Source organism: Cololabis saira, chromosome 17, assembly GCF_033807715.1.
Source record: "Cololabis saira isolate AMF1-May2022 chromosome 17, fColSai1.1, whole genome shotgun sequence".
NCBI classification, from domain to species: Eukaryota; Metazoa; Chordata; class Actinopteri; order Beloniformes; family Belonidae; genus Cololabis; species Cololabis saira.
Window position 1 is genome coordinate 20,138,716 of NC_084603.1, and position 16,502 is coordinate 20,155,217.

Below are 16,502 nucleotides of genomic sequence, written 5' to 3' on the forward strand. Positions count from 1 at the left end.
CATAATATTCTAATTTTTTGAGATAGGATATTTGAGTTTTCTTAAACTGTAAGCCATGATCAGCAATATTAAAATAATAAAAGGCTTGCAATATTTCAGTTGATTTGTAATGAATCCAGAATGTATGACATTTTAGCATTACAGAAAATAAAGGACTTTATCACAATATTCTAATTTTCTTAGACAGTCCTGTATATAAATGTAGGAGACATTTGTTTTTTAACTCTGGTCACAGGTGATTCCCAAGGGTTTTCCTTTAAAACACTTTCAATACTTCAGACAGATGTGGTTTAAATGACTCCACTTGAAATTTTTCTAACTGCAAGAAATCCTACTAAAACCTGAATGTAGGTAACGAGTGCCCCCGTGTGGACAAACTATGAAAGTACATGGAGCAACCACCATTGACAATCTGATGAATAAACCTCATTCACAAATCCCACTCTACCTTACAATAATGCCATATGGAAGTATCCAAGATGTTAAGGTAATGAGTTTAATAAATTTGCGTTCAATCTGATTTAATGGCTGAGCTTGACTGCTTCTCCGGACTCCATTGATCAACACCATGAGAGTCAACAACTTTTATTTATCCATATATGTGCCACTCAAATGGGGAAGTTGTTACAGGATTTGCCCTTGAGCCTATATGGATCTTTTACAATTTTTTCTCAACAATGAGGCCATTGACAAAAATCAAAAAGGGGATAAACAATATGGTCGTAACAGTGTAAACACATGGTAATATACACAAAAGCAAAAAAAAAAAAAAAAAAAAAAAAAAAAAAAAAAGCGAAAGGTATTAGTGACATCAAATTAAAATGTAGGGCAAGTATGAGCAAGAACTAAACTCCTGAAAATTCTAACGCTTCTCAAATAACATCTCGGCATACATTTTTTACATAGCATGCAGTAAGGCACCTATCTAACACAAGGAAGAAACCTATGCTACAGTCTGAAGCACAACTGTTATCCAAATAAAAAAGGAAAAGATTGCTCACCAAAATTATCACTCGTAAAACTGCCTCTCTCATTCCCTTTCATATAACCCACGCCATGTCTAAAAAAATAGTTTGTAAAAGATATTTTACACAAAACAGTAGAGCGCAATTCACTGGACTTCACAAAATTCTTGTAAAATGAGATTCTCATGTAATCTTTTAGTATACACAACCTTTTTATTTTAGTTTGAATAGTAGCTTGCAGCTCAACTATAAGAGTTACCCATTTTCTATACACAGGTAATTTGTCTCCAAAGCAAAGTATCATAATAGTATGTAATGTACATTTTTGGACTTGGGTGCAGTAGAAACCAGCGGTAAATAATGACACAAGTTGTGAGGAAATATGCTACCCAGTGGGGCTTTTTTTATTTTCTATTATGCATTTTCTTATAGCTAAATTGCATGTCATAGTAGACTCAGGGTGTCAGCCAGTATTGCTCTCTGTACAGTCTATGCAACAGTGCTAAACCATCATAGACATACAAAAAAAAAAGAAAAAAAACCCTCATAAATATACAAGACAGCTCATGTCTGATGGAGCCTGGGTTCAAAATCCAACTGCATGGAACAGCCACAACATTTCATCTCCAACACTAAAACAAATTAAAGTCATAAAAGGAGAAAAAAGAAAATGGAGACAAAGTGGATCTTACTATCAAAAATGTCATCTTTTGGAACAGCACACTAGTCACCTATACATATACAAAAAAGAAAATTGAAAGTATTTACATAAAATTTCTGAAATTAGCTTCACGTGGATTATGGAGGTGAAAAAAAGTTAAATCGACTGAGACAGTTCATGGTCGCTAATTGTATTTGTAGTTTTGAATAAAACAGCTTAAAGCAAATGTGCTTACATGAAGATCTATCAAAAAAGACCACAGTGAAGCATATCAACCCCAAGTAACATTGTTTTCATTGAGATCTTCAAAATATATATATATTCATTTTTTTGTTTGTTTAAACATTGTATGGGGGCCTGGAACAAGTGAAGCACAATCACAAATATGGATAGGTTCCTTCACAATCTACTATGCCTTCTTGAAATCAAGCAAAAAGCCCTGGTTTCAGTTCTCTGTTGCCCAGTCCTCTCAGGCCATCCACTTCCTTTTGAAGACTTTTGCATCAACTGTTTATTCCCAGCTGCTCAACTCGACCAGAGTAATGTGCTGACATGACCTCTTGGTCTGTAGAAGTTGACCTGTTGCAATATCTATATGCATCTGAGAGGCAATATCAATGAAAAGACGACTTGCAGGACAGAAACTAGGGGTGGATGGGGAATGTGGCCACTTACATGGGACAGGGTGCTTGCTGATCTACATGGGTCCGGTGGTGTCTGGACAGGGAAGAAGAATGGTTAAAGCCTTTTCCACACTGGGAGCACCTGTATGGTTTTTCAGGTGACAGGATGTGCTGCTTTGGGAAGGCGTTGTTGGGGAAACCTTTCGGTGAGGGCATGGGGCTGTACTGCTGCGATTGCGGCTGCGCTGATTCTGGCTGCGCTTGCTGTTTGTTTTCCAAGTGAACTCTCTGATGCCTTGCGAGAGAGGATGAGTGATTAAATATTTTGCCACAGTGACCACAGTTGTAACTCTTTCCCTCTGAGTGGACTCTTTGGTGCCGTGACAGGGAGGATGAGTGATTGAAGCCCTTACTACAGTGGTGGCACACGTATGGTTTGTCGCCCTGCTCGTGTACCCTCTGCTTCGGGGGTGTACCAAAAGTGAAGGTTTTCCCAGGCTGAGGTGGAGAAAACACAGGATTCTGCAGGTGGGTTTTGTGGTGGCGAGACAGGGATGAGGAGTGATTGAAGCCCTTGTTGCAATGTCTGCAGGTGTACGGCTTCCCTCCGGCATGAACCTGCTGGTGCTTCTTCAGGTGACGTTTGCGGACAAAACTCTTCCTGCACATATTGCATTTGTATGGCTTCTCACCCGAATGGATCCTCTGGTGCTCTCTCAGAGTAGCTAGAGCCGTAAAACACTTTCCACATTGTGCACACCGGTGGGGCTTGTCTCCGAGCACGACTGCAGCGTGGGTCTTCTGGTGCTGCTTCAGGTTGGAGGTTGTAGCAAAGCCTCTGCCACACTGGCCACAGGTATATGGCTTCTCACGAGCGTGGACCTCCTGGTGCTTTTTCAAATGTCTTCTGCGGACAAAGCTCTTTCTGCATTGAGTACACTTATATGGCTTATCCTCAGAATGCATCTTCATGTGTTCTCTCAGGGTGATGGCTGCTGCAAAGCACTTACCACACTCTGAGCACCTGTGTGGCTTGTCAGGCAAATGAATCATCTGATGAGACTTGAGGCTGAAGGCGTCAATAACATCTTTACCCATGATCTCAACTCCGGGGGGAACATACGGCATTTCCTTCATGTGAATTTTCATGTGTTGCTTGAGGCTGGCCTCTACAGCAAAGCTCTCACCACAGTGCACGCAGATGTAAGGGTTGAGGTCTTTGTGAATCTCAAAGTGTTGGTGGAGATCTGCTATGCTGCCAAAAATCTCCCCACATTCGTTGCACTGCAAGCCATGGGCCTCGTGTATGATCACTCCATTCTCAGACTCCACTGTCAACTCCCCACCATGATCAGATTCAACTTTAACCACATGCTCGCCATCCGTCTTAAGCAGTACCTCTCCTAGCAGGTGCTCACCTCCCGATGTCTTGATTTCTGCTCCTGTGAAACAGTGCATATCACCATGTTCCACCTTGATGTAATCATGGTCTGTCTCAGCTACTATTGCATCCACACAAGCTACAGAACCAAGATCTCCCCCCAGTCCCTGAATCTTTAAATCTGAGCCGTGGATCTCCAGCTCCAATCCACGCTTTTCCTCCGTCATGATCTCCGTTTCTGCTCCATAATGAAGGTCGACATGACTGTGGGCTATGACACACTCCGACCCAAGCGTGTCAAGGCCGGGTGTGTCACATTCAGTCTCTGACTCGGCCATGAGCACACACTCCAGCCCTGCGACCTCCGTTTTGCCGCCGGATGAGAACTTAAAAGGAGGAAATGGGGGTTTATGAAGATCAGGCTTTGTCGTGGGCTCGCTGGTGCTCTTGTCACTGACCAGATCTGCAAAAGAGGATTAAAAAAAAAGAAAAAAAAAACAGAGGAAAGAATAATCACCCGATGTTAATTGTAATCAATTGGAATGCTGTAATATCATTCACACAATCTTCTAAATGGGGCTACCAATCAGTATTTGTCAATTCTGAAACTTTGTACATGCCCAAACATTTTAATTAGCCACCCCAAATAGAAGATAGTTCTTACAACTACATACACAGTAAATCTAATTCAAAAAGAAAGATGAAAAAAAGGGTAAATTAACTCAATAGTCATCATTTGACTTCCAAGTATATAGAGGTAAGAAACCCATCTATAATTCATATCCCATCTGTAAAAAGTTACATGCACCCCATTTTTACCTAATAAGTCATGCTGTGGGAAAAAAATAAACCAAACTAAGAAGTGCATGTTAAACTTTGCCCCTCCTGCATCAGAACTGTATAAATGGCATGTTCATGAGAAACCTAACAACCATTAACTTCTGTAGGAAATTACAAAACAGATCACAAATTTATTAAGAATATATTAAATCCATTTGATCAAATTAACATGTGCATTCATTTAAAGTCCTACATAAAAAGAAGACCCTACAAAATAAGAAAACGTTATACCAATGCTGTCACTGGCCAAAGTTTAAAGACAGTATAATACACGTAGGGACAGATTAACTAGTAGATGTTTGTTTTTTTAAATTCACACCCAATTCAATTGTAGCTCCAACATGACAAAATTCAAGTTACTTAAACAATAACAAACTACTTAGCAAGCTAATTAATACATTAGCCAAACATGTTAGCGCACAGGACAAACTTCATCAGCTAAAAGTATTTGATAATAAGAAAATTGAACATCACGATCAAGCTCCACGTTTAAACTCAATCCGCAAGCCAATGCGAGCGACAGACCTAAACCGCCTGCGCAGGTCTCTTAGTTGTAGGGTTGCCAACTCCCTGAAAAATAAATAAGGGACACCTCATCGGCAGGGCCGGCCAACCCGATTGCCTTCACCTTTCCTGGCCTGGTGAATTTGTTTAGCCCCTTTTTTGTGAGTGAAACGATTTTTCAACTATTTGACTCGAACCTGAATTGAATTACAGGACTGTCTCAGAAAATTAGAATATTGTGATAAAGTTCTTTATTTTCTGTAATGCAATTAAAAAGACAAAAATGTCATACATTCTGTATTCATTACAAATCAACTGAAATATTGCAAGCCTTTATTATTTTACTATTGCTGATTATGGCTTACAGTTTAAGATTCCCAGAATATTCTAATTTTTTGAGATAGCATATTGCATATAGGCTTGCAAAATGTCAGTTGATTTGTAATGAATCCAGAATGTATGACATTTTTGTTTTTGTAATTGCATTACAGAAAATCACAATATTCTAATTTTCTGAGACAGTCCTGTAGATATGCATATTTTTGAATGCCATGAACACATGGAAAACAAATTATTTTCCAGCAATTCACTTTAATACAAAATAACAAAATAAACTGAATAAAATAAGTATCTTTCTTAAACATAAACATGTTCTGCTCAACTTAAAATTGTATTATAAAACAATAGAAAGAAAGCAGAACATCCATTCTGTAATAGTGCACATTTTTAGTGCAATAACAAAAGTGCAAACAGAAAGTCTGTAGAAAACTTGTAAACATATTTGTGCCTCAAAGGCCATGACTGTAGGCTACAGTTGTAGAAAAACAGTAAAAAATAACTTATGAACTCAACCCCTCATTGCAATACATAAACTACCAATTCTAACTCTAATAATCATTCCTGGCATTATCATGATACATTGTTTCATAGTGTATTATTATATTAAGTTATGAAATCTTATGGGATGTTAAACTATAGTATTATTATATATATAATAGTATGGTGATATCATTTGGTTATATGTTATAATATTTTATACAATTATTTTATATTCAGATATTACTATATTATCATGCTAAATTTATATTATATCGTGCTACACCACTCTATATGATAATAATTTATTTGTTTAACTTATTACTCTTGAATTAATATTGTCAATTTATGCATCTACTTCCATCACCTTATTTACACACACACACAAAAACTGATGTCGTCTTTTATCGTTGTTTGCACTGCATGTTAATAAATTTAAAAAATAATAATAACTTATGAACTCAACAGCTCAATGCAATACATAAACTACCAATTCTAACTTTAATAATCATTCCTGGCATTATCATGATATATTGTTTCATAGTGTATTATTATATTAAGTTATGAAATCTCATGGGATGTTAACTATAGTATTATTATATATAATACTATGGTGATATCATTTGGTTATATGTTATAATATTTTATAAAAATGATGTTATATTAGGATATTACTATATTATTATGCTATATTTATATTATATCGTTCTACACAACTCTATATGATAATTATTTATTTGTTTAACTTATTTTCTCTCGAATTAATATGTCAATTTATGTATCTACTTTCATCACCTTATTTACACATAAACACACACAAACTGATGTCTTTTGACGTTGTTTGCACTGTATGTTAATAAATTAAAATAATAATAACTTATGAACTCAACAGCTCAATGCCATTTTCCATTGGCATTTTATGACTATTTCTTTTCTAATACGGGACAAAGTGCGTCCCTTTTCAGCTCAATACGGACACATACTGTAGTTTATAAATACGGGACGCTTCAGTTTTTCAAGGGAGGTTGGCAACCCTAGTGAGTAGTTAAACAGCTCTGCCCGTGAAGGACGGGCAGCAGCAGCAGCATTGGGCTGTGGTTGTTCCAGCACCTGACGGCGCTAGGCTCAGCGGCTACAGCAGCTATTATAGCCGCTAGTTAGCCGGGACGAGCCGCTGCTGCCACACTAATTAACGTTAGCCGGCTGGATGGCTGGGCTCTAGCAGCTAACTAGCTCTAAGAGAAACCAGAGGCGGTAATGGTCGCAGTGACGGAGGGTGAGCCCCGGCAGAGCCCGCAGAGCGGGGAGAGCCGGGCCATCTTGTGCTGCTGTTAGCTCACTTCACGCTGCTCTAAAATGGCTGCCCGCTAGCTTCCGCCGAGACACACAGCAGTGACATAAACCCATAACTCTGAATAACACCAACCCCGACGTGGGGGGAATACACGTGTAAGGTACAGGTGGGAATAAGGGCGAGGTTGCAAAGGTTGGATTTCGACGGGTTTGGCGGCGTTTATTCCCAAAGAGGACGTCGTTAGCTGAAACAAAGATGGCTAACCGCGGAGAGGAAAGTTGCTGTCCCGAGGAGAAAAAAATAAAAAAACCCGGGAAGGAATGGGTTTTACTTACACGAAAACCACAAAAAAGATTGGAATTTAGGAGCAAATTCAGTCTGAAACCTTTAAAGTTGGAATTACTGGCGCAGTGGAGGTTTGAGGAGGGTTTTAGGGCGCAGCTCCGCGCTGCGACTTAAGCCTGGATTCACGGTTGTGCGTTAGAGCGACGCAGCCTCTGCGTCGCTGTAACGCGGAGCCTACGCCGTACCCTACGGCGTACGATCTGCGTCGCTGTAACGCGGGACCATAAATCAGCCTCCACCAGCACACACACGACCTCAATGGCGGCCCTGCTCGTGTTAGCGGCTACATGTCCTGCTACCTAGCCACGATGGCGAGCTACGATCCGGCTACTCAGCATGCTAAAGCGGCTACGGCTGCACATACGAGTCCCCCCCCCCCCTCATTTCATGTTAAATACTCCCCTAAAACCATCCATCCGCGGGTTTTTAACCCGCAGTGGGAGATAAACGCGGACTTCTGCGGAGGGAGTTGCACAATTAACCCCGGACGCGTCTTATATTAATTAAAAAGGTATAATTTAGGTTGGTTTCAGGCTTGGACGGATTTGTTAAAGTACATTTCCGTGCATGTTTGCTCTCCTAGGACATCCTATCACAGGATTGCAGGTCAAGGCCTGCATCTCTCCATCACAAAGTTATAAACTATTGACGGATACCCGTGTTAATATTGCCACATGATCACCGCCACTAAGATCACATTCGTCTCTGCGTGAATAATCTAGTATGAATAATGCTGCTAACAATGACAAGATTAAGTTACATTTACATGGTTGTTAAAGATCAACAATGCCAATAAGTGTAAGAAATTCTTGCACGCAAACACCCACCTCTGTGTCTTTGTACTTTCTGACTACCGTGGAGAAAAGTAAGGCGGCGAGATTGTGAGAGTGAAACTCCGATGTGAAGCTTTGCAGTTTGCGGTAGTGAGGCTGGTCAGACTGCCGTGTCTCTCTCTCTCTCTCTCCCTGTCTTCCTCTAGCTCTCTCACCCGCCCTGCCTGCCTGTGTGTGCAGCTGGTCGCTGGCGCCACAGCTCATCTGGCGCCAACGTTGGACCACCGACGCACTTTAAGCCTGATTTATGCTTCCGCGTCACATCGACGCAGAGCCTACGTCCTAAGGTGGGCGTCGCCGCGTACCTTACGGCGTAGGCTGTAACGCGGAACCATAAATCAGCCCTTTTAGCGAAAGGAACTATTGTTATTCCAATCCAGCACGGAAACTGACATCTCCCCCTGTAGGCTCGGAGTCATGAAACAATGCTACAAAAACCCAAAACAAGTCCGTTCTCGTATGCAGGACTGTCTCAGAAAATTAGAATATTGTGATTTTCTGTAATGCAATTACAAAAACAAAAATGTCATACATTCTGGATTCATTACAAATCAACTGAAATTTTGCAAGCCTTTTATTATTTTAATATTGCTGATCATGGTTTACAGCTTAAGAAAACTCAAATATCCTATCTAAAAAAATTAGAATATTCTGGGAATCTTAATCTTAAACTGTAAACCATAATCAGCAATATTAAAATAATAAAAGACTTGCAATATTTCAGTTGATTTGTAATGAATCCAGAATGTATGACATTTTTGTTTTTTTTATTTGCATTACAGAAAATAAAGAACTTTATCACAATATTCTAATTTTCTGAGACACTCCTGTACTGTCAATTTAAATTGTAAAGTAGTTTTTTTTAATTTAATTTATTCTTTATTTCATTCAAAAATAAAACAACAAACAATTCAATACAAACACAAACGTTCCTAAATTGTGAATGAAAGGGAGCAGAAAGAAGAAGAATCTTATTTAATCTGCCCCTTTTCCCCAATAAATAAATTTACAAATAACGTAATTTAAAAATTAAAAAAAACAACAACTAAGTTTTTTCCCTGCTGTGCTGGCAAGTAAAATGAAGAATTTCTTATAAGTGTCCTGTGTCCACGTTAACAGAGCTTATATCCCCCCAAAACAAAAGGGTTCTGCTCAATTTGGCATCCTATTGTCTTAGAAGTTAATGCAATAATGTGTTCCCAAAGTTTTCCTATCACTGGGCAGCTCCGAAACATGTGGAGAGATCGCCTTCTGCCACTTTACTCCTCTGACATCTTGAAGAAATGCTGCTGTCAAATGTATGCAATCTGTGAGGGCAAAGTAGTTGTTTTACACATGAATGTATGAATATTATTATTGTATAATGTAATGGTCAGTTTGATGAGATAAATCTGTGATGATTTTGGTCATTTTTTCCTCATGTTTATTACTATTATTAGAAAGAACTATTTTTAAAACCATCTACATCATTATTAGTATCTTGCATGACAGAAAAATAATTAGCTTCAAGTCTGACAGAATACACCCCCCTCCCAAAAAAAAAACAAATAAACACTGCAGCAAGGGCTCATGCACGCCAGATATTTTCCTAACATTGCTTTGACCTATTTCTTGGTGCACAGCTACTATGTTAAGTAGTTGTGCACTAAGAAAGGTGCAGCCCACTTACCAATATCCAAAGCTTTTTCCTAACCAAAACTTGTGATTGACCTCACATGTTTTCTGTCTCTCCCCCTGACAGACAGGAAAATAAATAGTGCAGAAAACATACAGTCACCTTACAGGAATTACAACGGTCAAGACAAATATTTAGGAAGAGATTATAAAAGCACACACTCAAATGACCAACTACTTTAAAGAAAGGAGTGCCTAAATTATCAGCCCAACTGAAAATGTATATTCATTTAGTAGAACATAAAAGTATTGGCTAAAAGTGTGGAAGACTCAGACATGACAAAAACGTTTGATGTTGGATTGAATTAAAGCAGTTAAAAATGAAAAGAAATGATCGAAGTTGTCTAATGCTCCTTGTCACAGATGCTGAAAAAGTTATTAAACACATGCCTCAACAAATGACTTTGTTTGTGCTCTGGTGGGGTCCTCATGAGTTCACATTCAGAGCAGTCTGGGCCAAACAGAGGAATATCTGTTCCATGTAGTTATAATTTATTCCCACAAGGTGGTGCTGTTTACTCATCTATCTATCTATCTATCTATCTATCTATCTATCTATCTATCTATCTATCTATCTATCTATCTATCTATCTATCTATCTATCTATCTATCTATCTATCTATCTATCTATCTATCTATCTATCTATCTATCTATCTATCTATCTATCTATCTATCTATCTATCTATCTATCTATCTATCTATTAGGGATGGGCGGTATGGACTAAAAAATGTATCACGATAATTTCTGGCATTTATCCCGATAACGATAAAAAAAATACCAATACAAAAACGTAATCAACGGGAATTTATCCTTCTTTCTTTCTTTCTTTCTTTCTTTCTTTCTTTCTTTCTTTCTTTCTTTCTTTCTTTCTTTCTTTCTTTCTTTCTTTCTTTCTTTCTTTCTTTCTTTCTTTCTTTCTTTCTTTCTTTCTTTCTTTCTTTCTTTCTTTCTCTTCTTTCTTTCTTTCTTTCTTTCTTTCTTTCTTTCTTTCTTTCTTTCTTTCTTTCTTCCTTCCTGTACGTTGTGCGTCGATTTAACGCAGAACCATAAATCAGCTTTACACAAAAACGTCATCAACGGGAATTTATCATTTTTACCAACGGTAAAATATCGCCCATCCCTACTATCTATCTATCTATCTATCTATCTATCTATCTATCTATCTATCTATCTATCTATCTATCTATCTATCTATCTATCTATCTATCTATCTATCTATCTATCTATCTATCTATCTATCTATCTATCTATCTATCTATCTATCTATCTATCTATCTATCTATCTATCTATCTATCTATCTATCTATCTATCTATCTATCTATCTATCTATCTATCTATCTATCTATCTATCTACCTACCTATCTATCTATCTATCTATCTATCTATCTATCTATCTATCTATCTATCTATCTATCTATCTCTCTCTGTATGTATGTATGTATGTATGTATGTATATATATATATATATATATATATATATATATATATATATATATATATATATATATATATATATATATATATATATATCCTTTATCTCCTGTATCTGAACCTTCTTTGTTCTAGATATTTACGCCCCATTCCTTGACTATTAAATGTCCAACCTGGAATACCGGTTTTACCATGAGAGTGAACCACATAGCAAACATTCTGTTACAACAGCGTCAGTCACACAGTTTCACTGAAGCTGTCAACATCAAGAACTCGCATTCTCTTTTTTCATTCTGATTACTTTTACTTGTGAGGTGTTTCTTTTTTTAATTCAGCTGTTTTTCAGCAGTATATTTAATTTATCGGAGTGCTGCTCGGCTTAATCATCTGCAGATTTTAATTTTGGTATCAAACCTGCTGGTAAGAAAATGTCCCGCTCTAGTGCTCTGGATTTAGACAGATACAGCAGCTTGGATAAATCCCGTCGGTCGGCTAGTAGCAGCCAGACCAGGGCCAAGGCCAAGCCTGGGGAAGTCCTGTGTGACTTTTGCACATCAAGGAAGCAGAAGGCTGAGAAGTCCTGCTTGGTGTGTCTGGCATCCTACTGCGAGGCCCACCTCCAGTCACACTATGACTACCCTACCCTGATGAAGCACAAACTGGTCAAAGCAACGGGTCAGATGAGAGAGAAGGTCTGTGCACAGCATGACAAGTTGTTGGAGGCTTTTTGTCGCACGGATCAGACATCAGTCTGTGTTCTCTGCATGATGGATGAACACAAACACCACGACATCGTTCCAGCTGGAACTGAGAGGACGGAGAAGCAAGTAAGTGGCAAACAAAGTTGGCTAATCTAAACTTCAGCAACAAAAACAACTTTTATGAACATTACCATGCAGTAATTATGTCAACTTGTGTAATTATGTCAACGCAGAAACAACTTGGCACCACGCTGCACAAATCTCAATACAGGATTGACCAGAGAATTAAAAAGTGGCAGGATCTAAGACAATCTGTCGAATCAGTTAAAGTAAGACAAAAATCTGCTTATCTGAAATCACAGTTGTCCATAAAGCATAATTATAAAAACAAGACATTGAGGTTTTGTAGTTTCCAATGTCACAGCAACCTGTAACCCTTTTCTCATGTCTTTATCAGCACTCTGCTCAGACAGTCCTAGAGGAGAATGAACGGATTTTCACCGAGCTTCTGCTTACTATAGAGAGGAAGTACAATGAAGCCAAGGAAATGATCCGTTCCCATGAAAGGATCACTGTGACAAGGGGTGAGATACTTCTAGACCGCATGGAGGAGGAGATCACTCTGCTGAGGAAGAAGCACCACAACCTGGAGAAGCTCTCACACACCGATGATCACATACACTTTCTACAGGTGAAACCGATCAACACTGAGAACCCAAACCAAAATCACGTGTTGTACAAAAGATTGGGGTCGGTAGAAAGGAGAGTAGAGGCTATTTGCTGAATCTGTCTGCTCTCTCTCTTATCTCTGCCCTCTTGTTTTTGACCAGAGCTGGCAGTCTCTGTCTGGCCCCTCTGGATATGAAGACCTAAACAACATCAACGTCGCTCCCAATTACTCTTTTGATGCTTCAAAGAGAGCCATCGCTGCAATGAAAATACAAATAGAAGAAGACATCAAGATGGAAATGAGCAAAATAGCCGCAGCAGGTGAGCTCATTTCTCTTTACCTACTCTCTTATTCCAGTAAGCAATCCCATGAAAACTGTTTTTTGATCGGCTAAAAATCTGTTTCTCCAGTAAAAGAAGTGTACATCACACAAGAAGCTGAAACAAAGACAAGTAGAGAATCAACTCTGAGGTTAGAGCCAAGGATCAGAGAAGAACCACAGACGAGAGAAGACTTCCTGAAATGTGAGTAATTAGATTGTTTCTTGAAGAAGAGCTTGTATTCACACTCTTGTGCAGATCTTTAACACTATTTGGCTTATGGGACGTACCCATGCCTAACAAGGGGCTGAGTGCATTGTGTAGTGAAATGACTGAAACTTGCACAATAGCTGGCAGAACAGGTCTGACAGCATGTTGTAAGACAAACTTCCAATCCAGTATTATTGAAGCAAACAGGTCTTGCTGCTTATCCTTCATCAGTGGACGTCTTTAAAACACATCTCACCACACCTAATCCGGCACGATACTGTATGTCCGACCATGCATATGGGAAGATGTAAATAGACAGGAAATATTAGAAATATCCCACTGAAAAACAAATATTAAATATTTTTTTCTGCTGTGTTCAGATTCTTGCCAGTTGACTCTGGATGTTAATACCATCCACCCCAATCTTCACCTCTCCGAGGGTAACAAGACAGCTACCATGAAAAACGAACCCAAGAACTACCCTGATCATCCAGATCGATTTGATCATTGGCAACAGGTGAGAAGTGAATGTCTTCCCATTGCTTATAGAGATTTGGAGAAGGTGATCTGATGACCAGAAACAGTTTGCGCCAATCATTAAGAAGAAATCTTTAAATTCAGTTTATGAGATCATATTTATTTCCTTTTTTTTGTGTCTTTTGTCATCATTTTATTGAAAACCGCTACTCAAATCATTATTACTTTTTTAGGATTGGTAAATAAGTAAACTTATATAATAAGTGGTTTACATTTCTCAGCAGAAGTTGTGTAAACTGTTATCTAAATACCCAAGCTTGCAAAGTGTTAATCTCTGTCTGATCTTCATTTCCTTCCAGGTGTTATGCAAGGAGAGCGTGAGTGGAACCCGCTGTTACTGGGAAGTGGACTGGAAGGGCACAGAGGTGGACGTTGCGGTTACCTACAGAGGAATCCGACGCAAAGGGAATGGCAATGACTGCAGTCTGGGCTGGAATGACAGGTCCTGGAGTTTGTACTGCAGCGATTCCAAAGTGTCCTTTGTGCACAACAATAAAAATAAAGACATCCCAGCACGGGTGTCCTCCCGTATTGGGATCTACCTGGACCATGCTACTGGAACGCTTGCATTTTACAGTGTCTCTAATGGCATGCAGCTTCTGCACACAGTCCAGACTACGTTCACAGAGCCCCTCTATCCTGCTTTCAGCGTGTGGGGCTTTGGGACTTCTATAAGACTGTAGAACATCAAGTGTTTCATCCAGACCTGTAACATTCATAACCTTTTTTCGGAAACCTGATAGTGAGTAAATTATTTAATCGTGTTTGTTTTTTAGATTTTTCTAAAATATGTTTTTCTACATTTGAACTATAACTGATACGATTGCTGATTGATGGTCTGATGAAATTGATATGATACATGTGACTTGTAAGCAAGAAAATATTAAAATAACCAGTTCTGATATTTTCTAAACACTTCATTGTATTTCCTTTATGTAACATTTAATTTATAGTTATGTATATTTTTCACTATCACCAAATGTACTGTTGACTCTTGGTGTGTTTAATTTCTGTTGCATTAAATCTGATAAAGTTGCAGCTGAGACTTTTTAGACTGTGTGCAGTATTTATTGTCTGATTTTCATCTTTACAGTGTTGATCATTCATTGATTGACAATCAATTACATGGGTAGTTAGTCTGGCTTTGCAATCAAAAGCTTAAAAATATCTCTAGTGGAGGGAAAGAATGATTCAATTAATATCTTCTATCTTTGGATGTAAAAATACAGTGAAAATTCAGAAAATAAAAAGAGGATGGGGTCTACAACTGGAGAAGGATATAATCACACCTCTTGACTTTGCTGTCACTAGTCCTGACCTAAACAGTAACACCAGTCTGTGAACAGAAATCAAACGAGCAGTGACTACAATAGAGACTAAGAACTACAGAATGAAGAGGTTTTACAGCAATCATGGTTGCTATACATTTCAAAAACACTAAAAGACTCTTCACCGGTTCTTACAGGGCTTTGATACTTACCAAAGAAGATTCACAAGGTCCTGACCATGCATCATGATTAGATATTTGCTCCAGGCTCGAGTCCCCTTTTTTGTTAATATTAATAATTTAAAAATGTAAAAATATAATTAAACTTCATGCATTTTTCTTGATTTTGATAACCTGGGGGTTAGAGGCAACGTGACATTAACAAGCACAAGCTCCAGAGGGCGGCAGTAACAAGTTCTGTATGATAGTCTTTGCTTCTCTCTCTCTCGCTCTCTCTCTCTCTCTCTCTCTCACACACACACACACACACACACACACACACACACACACACACACACACACACACACACACACACACACACACACACACACACACACACACACACACACACACACACACACACACACACTCGTAAATACGATTGTTCCTGCCCAATGTATTATGTGCTTGACAAAAATGCATTTGCTTACTGAATTGTCTGACTACAATTGAAAGAAGAAAATAATCCAGCCTATCAGAGTAAATGGTTAGAAGGGCTTGCTTAGTTTCAAAGATGTTTGAGAAAAGGCAAAACGTCTTCTCGGTGTACTGTTGATGGTAATGAATAGCGTTGCTAGGAAACCAGGGCATCACACGTTCTAAAGGCTGATTTATGGTTCCGCGTTACTCCGACGCTGGCCTACGGCGTAGGGGACGCGGCCACGCGCGCCCTACGGCGTAGTGCTGCGTCGATTTAACGCAGACCATAATTCAGGTTTAACAGTCAGGGGGTCACGTGGTAGTTCTACACGCCTAAGGCTAATATCAGAGTATGCCGCATGTTGTGCTTTCAAACCCAAATCTCGAAAAATAATTTATACATTTCACATTTTTTATTTATTTATCCTTTATTTATCCAGGAAAGTCCCATTGAGATACAATATCTCTTCTGCCAGGGAGTCCTGGTCAAGATGGCAGCAGAAAAAATAAATTCAGTTTCATATAAAAGAAAATACATACAAGGACAAGTAACTTAACATAAAATAAAAACATATCAAATCAAGAAACAAACAAACATAAAACATACAAGGATCAGAAAGCTAAAAAGAATTCATGACAAAGAATGACACATGATTAAAAACAATGACATTGTTCTGTGAAAAATGATTTTAACATATGTTTGAACATGTTAAGAGAAGGTAAATATTTAAGGTTGAGTATGTGTTGTAGCTCATTCCAAGCTTGCGGTGCATAAAAGGAAAAGGCT

General features: G+C 38.5%; 2 protein-coding genes across 2 annotated transcripts; one reads left to right on the forward strand and one right to left on the reverse strand.

The window, feature by feature from the left end:
• Nucleotides 1-569: 569 nt before the first annotated feature.
• Nucleotides 570-8,444, reverse strand: si:ch211-198a12.6 (uncharacterized protein LOC563253 homolog). The gene is made up of 2 exons (XM_061745870.1): nt 8,257-8,444; nt 570-4,093 (listed from the first exon to the last, which is right to left on the reverse strand). Exon 2 carries the CDS (start codon nt 3,966-3,968, stop codon nt 2,298-2,300), a length of 1,671 nt encoding a protein of 556 aa, XP_061601854.1. The 5' UTR covers nt 3,969-4,093; nt 8,257-8,444; the 3' UTR covers nt 570-2,297.
• Nucleotides 8,445-11,625: 3,181 nt separating this feature from the next.
• ftr14l (finTRIM family, member 14-like) lies at nt 11,626-14,766 on the forward strand. Its single transcript, XM_061745076.1, has 7 exons — nt 11,626-12,197; nt 12,305-12,400; nt 12,529-12,762; nt 12,902-13,061; nt 13,152-13,265; nt 13,652-13,788; nt 14,108-14,766. Exons 1-7 carry the CDS (start codon nt 11,799-11,801, stop codon nt 14,489-14,491), a joined length of 1,524 nt encoding a protein of 507 aa, XP_061601060.1. The 5' UTR covers nt 11,626-11,798; the 3' UTR covers nt 14,492-14,766.
• Nucleotides 14,767-16,502: the final 1,736 nt, after the last annotated feature.